The 10,754-nt window shown below is 35.2% G+C and overlaps 1 protein-coding gene across 1 annotated transcript; it reads right to left on the bottom strand.

Annotated features, from left to right (window-relative positions):
- Positions 1–6,648: 6,648 nt before the first annotated feature.
- On the bottom strand, positions 6,649–10,274 carry LOC117780897 (homeobox protein orthopedia). Its single transcript, XM_034617586.1, has 4 exons — positions 10,182–10,274; positions 9,941–10,024; positions 9,048–9,307; positions 6,649–8,060 (listed from the first exon to the last, which is right to left on the bottom strand). Exons 2-4 carry the CDS (start codon positions 9,979–9,981, stop codon positions 7,255–7,257), a joined length of 1,107 nt encoding a protein of 368 aa, XP_034473477.1. The 5' UTR covers positions 9,982–10,024; positions 10,182–10,274; the 3' UTR covers positions 6,649–7,254.
- Between the last annotated feature and the right edge of the window lie 480 nt (positions 10,275–10,754).

The following is a 10,754-nucleotide window of genomic DNA, read 5'->3' as shown; positions in this document are numbered from 1 at the left end:
TAGAGATTTGTGGAACACACCTGAATATTGAAACATTGTAATATTAAATTTAACTTATTGAGCAAAAAAAAAACACAAAAATATTTAATAAAACCAAGCCAAAAGAAAATCAAGCAAAATATTGAATTTAATTATGTTTTTATTGAAGTTTCAAAGTGTTTGCAGTTGGGACGGCACTGGGGCAAGGGGGGAGGGAAGTCCTACTTGGCATTGTTCACACCTGGCCGAAAGACACGCCCCAGCATTGTAATACGAGAGCAGTTTGGCAACAAACTTCTTGGCCAAGATACAAAAGGATGCCAATAGTCTGGTCAATGGCCATCGAAAGCACTTGGAGGGACTCCAAACAAAACCAATTTACTGCATTTAACCAACTTCAGATTTCAGTCAGCTTCTCTATCTATTTCTTTCACTCTTCTCTCGCTCTCTCTTTCACTTCTTCTCGCTCTCTGTCTCTCTCTCTCTTTGGCTGTTGTCCAATTTTATTTGCATTTTTGCACAAGCAACAAAGCAAATCAGTTGCTTTGCTATCTTTGTGTATCTCTATTTCTATCTCACTCAAACTCACCCCCCTCCCTCCCTCAAACTCTCCATCTTTTAGCTTTACCTTAATTTCTTCTTCTTGTTTTGTGTTTTGCAATTTTCGCTTGAATTGGCATTTTAACAATGACTTTGCCATCATTCAACTGTTTTTCGACCCTGTTTTCAAAATGTTCAAAGGATCTATTAAGTTATCTTTTAAAGGAACAAGCAGTAGAAAGACGGATCAGTTTTCAAAAAGTATTTATTATCTTACTTAGCATTAAAAACCGTGTCGTTATCTTGTGATTTGACTGAAGCTAAACACTTCAAGAGAAATTAACATTTTCGGAATTTAGAGCAGTACAAAAAAAATACAAGAAATATACAAAAACATATATGTATGAACACATGTGGCACATATAATGTACAAGTACTGCAGTCCGGATTTGTATTGAACTTTTCATGATCATAAGATAATAAACTTAAAAGTTAAATAATAAAAAAAAAATTTAGATTTGAAAATTGTATTTTTAAATTAATTTAAATATTGTTTAGATGGTTTCCAAAAAAAAAGGAAACAGATTTATTTCGGAAATCCGATACGATTAATATTATTTGCATACACTAGACTACCACAGCAGATTTATTCATTATTTTTTGATTGCATCATTAACAATATTTAATTTATTTATTTGTACAGAGTCTCTCAAAGTCGTGTTCGCTCAACTGCAGGCTTTCCTACAAACTGTTGTTATTGTTGTTGCTGTTGTCATGCCTTTCGCTTTAGAGAGCAGCTTCATTCACCAATCTTGACCATCTCCTCTTGGCTGGCTGCCAATTTGTCCTCTAGCAAATTTTTCACTCTGTTTTTCTTCTTTTTTTTCGATTCTTTGTCGATATCCTTGCCTTGTTATTTTCCTTTGAGCAGACGTAACGATAGTCAAGTCAGTTAGTCAGCCAGGTGACCAAAATTCAAATTTACACTACATCCCCCCTTTCCATCATTTCTTTCCATTCTCCTTTCTGTCATCCTGTTACTCTCCACCTTCATTTATTGTTCACTGCTCATTTTGCTCAACATCGTTTCATTGCCGTCGCCATTTTGTATCTCGCTCTCACTGCCTTGTCCAAGCTGACCAGTGTTACCACAACAGATTTTTCCCGTCAAAACTGGCTTTTTTTAAAACGCCAAATTTATTTATCTTTTCTTACCCTTACAAAATATTCAGTATGTCAAGAAATTGTATTAGTTCTCAAATAAGTTCACATATATCATTTTGCAAGCAAAAAATATTCCTTAACTTGATTTTAAAGATATAATTTCTATTTATATTAAGTTGCTTAAAGTTTTTAGAACTATAAAAAAATTATTATGATGAGATCCATTCGGTGAAATAACTTTGAAAATAAATGAAAAATAATTTAAAATTTTTGAAAACACATCAGTTCTTTTTAGATTTTTTTTTTTTTTTGCTGGAAAATCTAGATTTCTTTTAACGTCTATTTTTCTTGACATCACTGACGCGGACTATTTACATAGGTCGATGTCTCTTGTCTGCTCTCCTTTCTCTTCTCTTTGCTTTATTCTGTATTCTTTTTCTGCCTGCGATGACATCTCGAATTTCAGGCTGTTCTACCCCATATTTAGATCTATTGGTAGGCCCTAAAAGTTAATAGTTCGTGTAAAAATCTACAAATATTTGCAGTCTATTAATTTTGATTTCTTCACTTTATTTTAATTTCCAGATGTTTTTTTTTTTTTTGTTTTTCTAGTGCACGCTTTGTATTTTATTATTTCTCTTTCTCCTATTATTTTTTTTTTTTTGCTTCTCTATCAACACGAAATTTAATATACGCTCGCGTCCTACACCCCGAAACTTCCTTTCCCATTTCATGCGCTATTTACACTGCACACACACAATGCAAAGTATTTTTTTTGTTTTAAAAATAAAAATTATACCAACATTTAAGCGTCATATTTTTTTTTTTTACACACACATATTTGCATATGTACATATATACCATTATATGGCGCACATGAAATATTTACCCATTAAATTTGACTTTAATTAAATGAGAGCCTTTTTTTATATGCGAATCCTTTCCGGCATTGAACAAAGGGACAGAGGGGCGTAAGGGGCGTGGCAACTGACAGAGGCGCCACCGTTTCGTTTGTTGAAATAAAAATATTGTTAATTGCAATTTATTCACATGAACACCTCGTTGGCAAGTGTGGGGAAGGGGAAGGGAGGGGCTTTTCTGTTGGAGTCGCATTGATTTTAATATTTCATTACTTGATATTGCTTTATAACGAGTTCAGCACTTCATATGCATCATGAATAACTCAGTAACTTATTTCAAGCCCAGTCCATATTTAATATAATGCCGTAATACCCTTGAATATCGGCATACTGATTGTTAAAAATCATTCAAAATTTGAAGTAAAATGTAACACTATTCACTTTCCAATTTTTATAAACAAAAATTTTATTTTCTGTTGGATTCTCTCCTTCCTTGAGATCTTTATATAACTAAGTGGTTTAATAAGTACCCTAGAACAAACTTACCGTTTAGATATTGCAATTTACTGCTCAAGTCAGGCAATAAGTAAGCAAAAATAGTTGAAAGATAAAAATGATTTTTAACATATATTTCAAAATAATTAATACTTAATAAAAAAAAAGGCTGGAAAAACCAAAAATTCCAGCACTGTGCTGTATGGTAAAAAAACCAACATAAATTTTGAGTTATTTTAGAAATATGTATATGTAAAGATATGATCGGGGAAAATACTCGGAAAAATAAACTAATATCAATTTTAACAATCAATGTGACATTTCAGTTTAAAATGATAAAATAATGGGATAGAATATAAAAAAAAACTTTAATTAATTTAAGTTGTTGAAGAATTATTCAATGATAACTTAAAAGGGATAATAATAAAAAAATACCCTATAAAAAACAAAAATCCAAAAGTTTACACCATGGACTTAAGCAAAAAAATTAAAACAAAAATTTTTAGTTGTGCAGCTTTTTGAAAATGAGGTGCAATTATTACATTGTACTTGAATAATATTAAAAAAATATACTTTGGAAAAAAAAACAGTTTACACTATGGGCTTTAGTTTCAAAAAAATATATAAAAACCCCGCCGAGTTTTGGAAATAAGTAACAATTATTAAAGTATTCTCAATTAATATAATAAACCCTTACATCACATATTTAAGAAATTTAAACATTTTACATCATGCTATAATTCTAATATATATTTTTCAGAGCGTGTAGAAAGTTCGCTGCAATTATTTCTATTTTCAGACTCGTTGACCAGCTGAATTTCAGTTCTCTCAGTCAAAATGCAGCATAAACCAGACATTTTAGCTGCTGGCTAAATTTTGAATAGATTAGCAGTTGAGCAGGTGAGTTTAATCCATAAAATGTGCGATTATTGCGTTTATGCGGCTCGAGGGCAATTCAATATAAAATATAAACAAAACGTTAGAGAAATTACACAACACAAAGGCAGGAAGCAGGAGTGCAAGGCAGCAGGATTCAGGACACGCCATCATCATCGTCATCGTCATCATCGCCATTGTCCTTGTTTGATCCTTATGAAAGTGGGCCAGACATTGTTCTCCCTTTTGGTTCGACGTCCTCGCTTATTTGACTATCGATTAAAGTTTGTGGTCCTTGTGCACACAGCCTCAAGGACTGCAAGGACTGCCAAGGATATGCAAGAAATATTTTCGATTAATTTCAAATCATGTGTGTGCATGTCTGACAAGCAACTGTGAGTCGAAAATGGAAAGAAAAACTAGGGGTTAAGTTGACATTTCAACCCTCCCCCAGAGACATTTGCGCTTCAGTGCATCGAGGATTGTTGCGAGGATTATCCAATGGCAACCAGTCAATGACCGGAATGTGGCCTCGCTGTGGCCAGGACACCCGCTGAGTGTCAGCTCATCAGCAAATAGCTTATTGTGTCATCTTCTACACAGTGCGAAAATCTCAAGCTTTTTTTTCACTCTTTCGCACGGAGTTCGAACACATTATAGTTCAGGATTTTCATCTTATTTGAAGTACATTAACTTACGTTAAAAGAATAATAAGGCCTATTTTTTAATGTTAACTTTAATTTTGTAAAAGAAATATTTTCAAAACATTCCATACATTTTGCGTCAAAATATCTCTGACATAGAAAACTTGACATTGAAAATCGGATATAAGTATTTTAAAATTTTTCAATTTTATGAAAAGCAATAGAAAAGCTATAGCTATACGTAGGGTATAGGTAGCTAAGGTATACGTATAAACATACGCTTGTATGTCAAAACTAACCCGATATTCATGCGGAATAACATTCTGATGAATATTTGGTCTCTTAATAGATTATATAGCTGTATCAGATTAGTTAAAAAATTTAAATATCGAGTTTTGTCGAATTTTTTATATTTTTTTTTACAATTAAAGGCCCGTATCCAGTAGGTCAGAACCGTTCTGGTGGGTCTAAACTCCATATAAAGAAACGGTACCGTAAAAAGAAGATGAATTTGACAGCTATTCCATAGAAAACTTTCCGCCGACGGAAATTTAGGGTCTACTCCATTCCGTGCTTAATTTAAGATACATTTTGCTTACATAAATATTATTTTGAGCCTAGAACCGGCTTTTTAATGCCTAATAACTATATCCAAAAAATTTTGACGTAAAATGTTTAGAAATTAAGGCAGATTTAAAAATATCTTTGATAAAATTTAAGAATACATTGATATCCCAGCCCTTAATCTATGAATTTTTGTTACTTATAAGAAACGCCATTGCACTTTTTTAGTATGACTTCTTTCTCACGGTGTATAAGCCAGAAAATGGCTTCCAGCATAATTCTGTGTTTTATTCCAACCAAGGTGAGCAGGTCCATCCATTGGCAAATCCACAAAGAGCTTATCAAAGTGTTGAGCTGAGAGTTGATGTCGAGTCCTCGTCGGAGCTTATTTAAAACCGCGCTCAAAGGACATCCCGAGCAGATTTTTCCGGACTTAGGCCTTCAATGCAGCTTTCGACAAAGGATTTCGCCATGGCGTTAATGACGCTAAATGGAAATTACAGCTAAAAAAGGAAAGAAGGGAATTAAAAGTAAGGGCGGAAGGGAAGAGGGAGCTGCTAGTCAGGCGAGGATTATGAGGTCAATGTGTAGGAACTATATATACGTTTTGGCCTTGGGGGCAATTGTTGAAAAGCAAATGTTATTTCCAAACAAACAACGAGAGAAACCCGAAATCCATTCAAATCATACAATTAGTTGGCTCTAATCCGAGCCACAAATACAACTAGTCTAAGAGGAGTAAGGAGCAAGAAGAGAAAACATATTTTGGCGTCGTCCTTTGTTACCAAGAAGTGTGTGTGCCAGCAATCCATGTGAATCCATAGGAAACATGGAGCACATCAGGGTATCATTTAAGGAATGAGCACAAATAAGTTTCAGAGAGAGAGATTGAGAGAGTGAGAGGGAAGTAGTCATATAGCAATTACACGGCATGTTTCAATGTTTTCCACTTTTTATATATATATATAAGTATATTTTGAGACCTGCCCCGCCTCTCACATTAATAACATTGCTCAGTGAATTGACTAGAAAACAAGTTGGAACAGCTATGCCTTCGGTCAAGCCGAAGTTTGAATACCCTTGCAGACATTTTCAATTTATTTTTTCTAAATGAAATTTCTTGAAGTTTCTAAAAATTACATTTCAAAGATTTCATTTACCAAATCATTTTATTTTCCTTCTTTCTAAGTCAAATTTTTTAATATTTACAAAATATGCAAGGTTTTTCTTTCGCACTGAAGGGAATTAATTTATTAAAACTATTCCCAAAAACCTGTAACAATGTTTTATAGTAAAATTGTTTGATTTTGAAATTTTCCACAACTTTTCTAAATTTAAGTTGGTATTAAATTCCCTAACGGGTGAATCAAAATACATACAAAACTCGATTTTTATCTAAAACTTTAAACTGTCAAAACTTAACCGATTTTTTTGTCAAATATTAGCTGTATTATTATTTAATCACTAATTCGATTCTGCATCTAAATTGAAATTGTTTCAATTTTTCCATCACTGTCTATTTTTTTCATACATTCCCCTTGAAACTTAAAAAAAAAAGAAAGTGAATTGGAAAACTCGATATATGTGACTCTCTGTATTATTTGCCGATTGACCGACAACTCGATTTTTTTCGATTGTTAGATTTCGATTTTAAACTCAACTCACAGTTTGGAATTACATCACTAATTTCGACACATAATTTTAAATACCTTATACCCTAAAACCCTAAAACCTCTTCCACCCAAGGGTATTTAATTTTTACAAAACTAGAAAAATGTCTATGAGCTATGTTTACTTTGAAGTTAACAGGACACACTGACAAAGTTGAAATTCATCTAACTAAACTGTCTTCATTAATAAGGTAGAATAATTATAATAATAATTATGCCTGCAAGGATATTTTGGAAATTACTCTTTAGAAAACTTCAATACACACCGAAGCTAGGATACTCTTTTCAGTGGAATACACATACACCAAACTGAAATATTTCAGCTAATACTCAGATTTCTTTCTTAATTGATCTTTAAACATTTTTTTTCCTTAATCTGAAAAGAGTATGAAAGTCGAGAGATTACAGCTAGGATAGAATAACATTAACTATAGTATGCTTAGAATTGTTCTAGAATAATGTTTAAACCAAGTCGCCGCCAACTCCAACGTCGTGATGATGATGATGATGCAGTTGCTCCACAAGATCTCCGATGCCATCCAGGGGCAGATTTAGAGTCTTATCGAGGACAAGCAGCGATGGCGGCGATTTGGGTTGCGTCTCGGAGTCCGTGACGTGGGAGGTGAGCAAAGAGAGTCCACCAAAGTTGGATGACATGCCCATGTCCAGGCACAGCGAATGGAGCACACCATTGTCTGTGGCCAAGGAGTGACTCTCGTAGGCTGAGGAGACGTGCGTCAACGGAGCTTGTTTATCCTCCATGGCCAGAGCGTGCTCCATGCTGAGAATGCAATCCGCCTTGAAGCTATCGATCGTAAACTGATCGACGCTGAGATATTTCATCTCATCGTAGGCGGAGCAGCCGTCGTTCATGTCCAGATCGAGGGATGTGCCAAAGGCATTGGCCAGCGCCTGATGCTGCACTGCATCCAAGTGGCAAACCTGTTGCTCCTGCTGCTGCTGTTGCTGATGTTGCTGCTGTTGCGGCTGCTGTTGCTGGTGCGGTTGTGGATGCAGCTCCTCATGCTGAGGATGCGTCGCCAGCTCCGGCTGTGTGGACGGCGTGGACGGCGGATAGGTGGACCATTCCATGGACAGACCGCTGCCACCACGTTCCAGCCCCAGATGATCAATGTTGAGATTGAGAAAGATATTTGGTGAGAGTCTCGATGGCGATAATCCTCCTGTGCCGTAAGGTGCCTTAAGCTCGTTATCCAGCGAGTTGGAAGACTGTGGTGGCGTATCTGGCAGCAGAGTCCCTCCACCAGCTGCAAAGTTAAGAGAGTAAGTCAAAAAATTCCATACAAGAATTTTAACAGTTTATACTAAGAATACCAATATTGGGGAAGTGGTAAAGTTGCTAGGTCAAAGCTAACCTACTTCCAACTATCATAACTTTGTCAAAACCTAACCGATTTCCAAGTGGAATGTCATTTTGATCATGGTTTAGCTTCTTAATTCAATCTGTATTTAAATTTTATTTAATTCGTGAAAAAAAATAATTTTCCTCTAGATCTCGCTTTTGATGCTTTTTGAAAATTGAAAATTTTAAATCTCAAATTTTCGCTCTTTATCAACTCCGTATATCGTAATTAGCATAAAACAACAGTTTAAACTTTATTCTGAGACCTTTCATTTTCTTGTACAAAATCATGTCAAAATTAAGAATTATTTTGACTTGTAAGGTTGCTAGGTCAGAGGTTTGAGCAACTTCGAACTGTCATAACTTTGTCAAAACCCAACCGATTTTCAAGTGGAATGTTATTTTGGTCATGGTTTACCCTCTAAATTCATTCTGCATTCAAATTTCATTTAATTCGTGAAAAAAATTATTTTTCTCTAAATCTCGATTTCGATGCTAAGGGTCCCCCCTTTGAAATTTTGAAAATTGAACATTTTAAATCTCAAGTTTTCGCTTTTAATCAACTCTTTATATCGTAATTAGTATAAAACAACACTTTTAACTTGATTCTAAGACGCTCCAATTTCTTGTCAAAAATCATGGGAAATTGAAAGAAAATTTTGACTTGTATAGTTACTAGATCCAATGTCTGTCCAACTTCAACTTTGTCAAAACTAAACCGATTTTCATGCGGAATGTCATTTTGATCATGGTTTAGCCTCTAAATTTATTCTGCATTCAAAATTTATTAAATTTGTTCAAGAATTTACATTCCTCTGGATCTAGATATGAATTAACTTCTATGTCATAATTATTATAAAGATTTCCTTTCATCATAGTTATTCCTACTTACCCAAGGCGTTGTCCAGCTGTCCTAGCACCGCACTATCGTCAAAGGCCACATCCAGCTCCAGACCCGTTCCCTCTTTGAAGTCTCCGCCCAGTTTTTCCTGCTTGCGCCACTTGGCACGCCGGTTCTGGAACCAAACCTGGACTCGAGCCTCCGTCAGCTCAATTCGAACGGCGAGCTCCTCCCGAAAGAACACGTCCGGATAATGCGTGCGCTGAAAAGCACGCTCCAACTCCTGCAGCTGCAGTGTGTTAAATGTGGTTCTGTGGAAGAAAAATAATACACTTAGAAACATTATTTTTTTTAATTAAAAAGTCTACTTTTCTATAAAAAAAGTTTGTAAATAAAAATAATAAAAATATAGAAAGAAAATTAAGTCTGGAATTATTTAGTTCGTCTGACTGTTATAGGGTTAAGAGGTTGAGGATAATTCGGGAAACATTGTTTTTTTTTTTCTAAAATTCAAGGCAAGTTACGTTTGTTCCTTTTTAATGGAATTTTCACATTGTAAAGAAAAATTGTTGTTTCCCAAACATAAATAAATACGTATTCAAAATTTTGCGACTTCACTTTCGTATTCTTAAAATGCAAAAAAGACTTCATCAAGCGCAAAATATTAGAAAAGTCTATTTTGGACTGAATATTTCCAAATCGCATTATCAATCATCAGACAGAGCATCAAGATTGAATATATATTGCGGAAGTTACAACTGTTTTAAGCGGTGTACGCCTAAAAGTATGCAGTCAATTGTGATCGATTCAGTTAAAATGCCATACTGGGTGTGTTATAGTGGGGGACTCGACAGGACGTTAAATCATTTAGCCGTTTAAGAGTAGGCAAACTTTCGGTGAAGAGATGTACCGCTTACCGGGACATAAATGTTCCGTATTTTTACCTGTATCTTCTCTGCTTGCGCTTCATTGTGCCTTTGTCCATGCGTATCCTGAGTGCGTCCAAAACGCCTACTTCCCGTATATTCCTATGTTTAAACAGTTAGTCAAATAATTGTTTTGACAAAATAAAAAATCATGTATTTTATATTTATTTTTAAAATAGTTTTAAAACAATGAAATTGCTTTTTTTGCAAATTAAAATATATGAAGTTTGTTCTTTATCAAAACAATTACTTGACATACTGTATGTGTGTGTTTCAGTATTTGTGTGTGTGTGTGATTATTTAGTTGATTCGTGACATTTTCACAGCGATTTTTTTCTGTTTTTTAACGATTTTCGTAACGACAACAACTGCGCGCACTCTTGGGGCTTCTTCCCCCTCCCCCTCCCTCTGCCTCTGCCCCTTCCCCTTCCCCTTCTCACACACTTCGCTTGCTTTTCTTTCGCTTTTCCACCCCGTCAAGCGGATAACTGTAGCAACAACAAGAAGAACAACAATATGCACTTCAAAAATGCAACGAAATCCAAACAGCATCCATTTATATCGTTATCCCGCTAGGATGCTAACTCTGCATCCACATAGCTTCCACACACACACACAGTCGCTCTCACTCTCACTCTCGCCGTCTTGCTCGCGCATTCGCTTCGTTTTGACTACAGTTTTAAAGAGTAACGTTTAACAGTTTGAGAGTAAATTCGTACAGTTTGAGAGTCGCGTGCGCGTCAAACTGTAAACCATGCGAGGCAACGACGCGTTTTGAACTGACAACGACAACGAGAATTTCTAGAGGATTGCGCTCTGGAAAAGCTCTCCC

The sequence above is a fragment of the Drosophila innubila genome (assembly GCF_004354385.1).
Source record: "Drosophila innubila isolate TH190305 chromosome 2L unlocalized genomic scaffold, UK_Dinn_1.0 4_B_2L, whole genome shotgun sequence".
Classification (NCBI taxonomy): Eukaryota; Metazoa; Arthropoda; class Insecta; order Diptera; family Drosophilidae; genus Drosophila; species Drosophila innubila.
The sequence above is the reverse complement of the archived record's forward strand: the minus strand, read 5'-3'. Positions and strand labels throughout refer to the sequence as shown.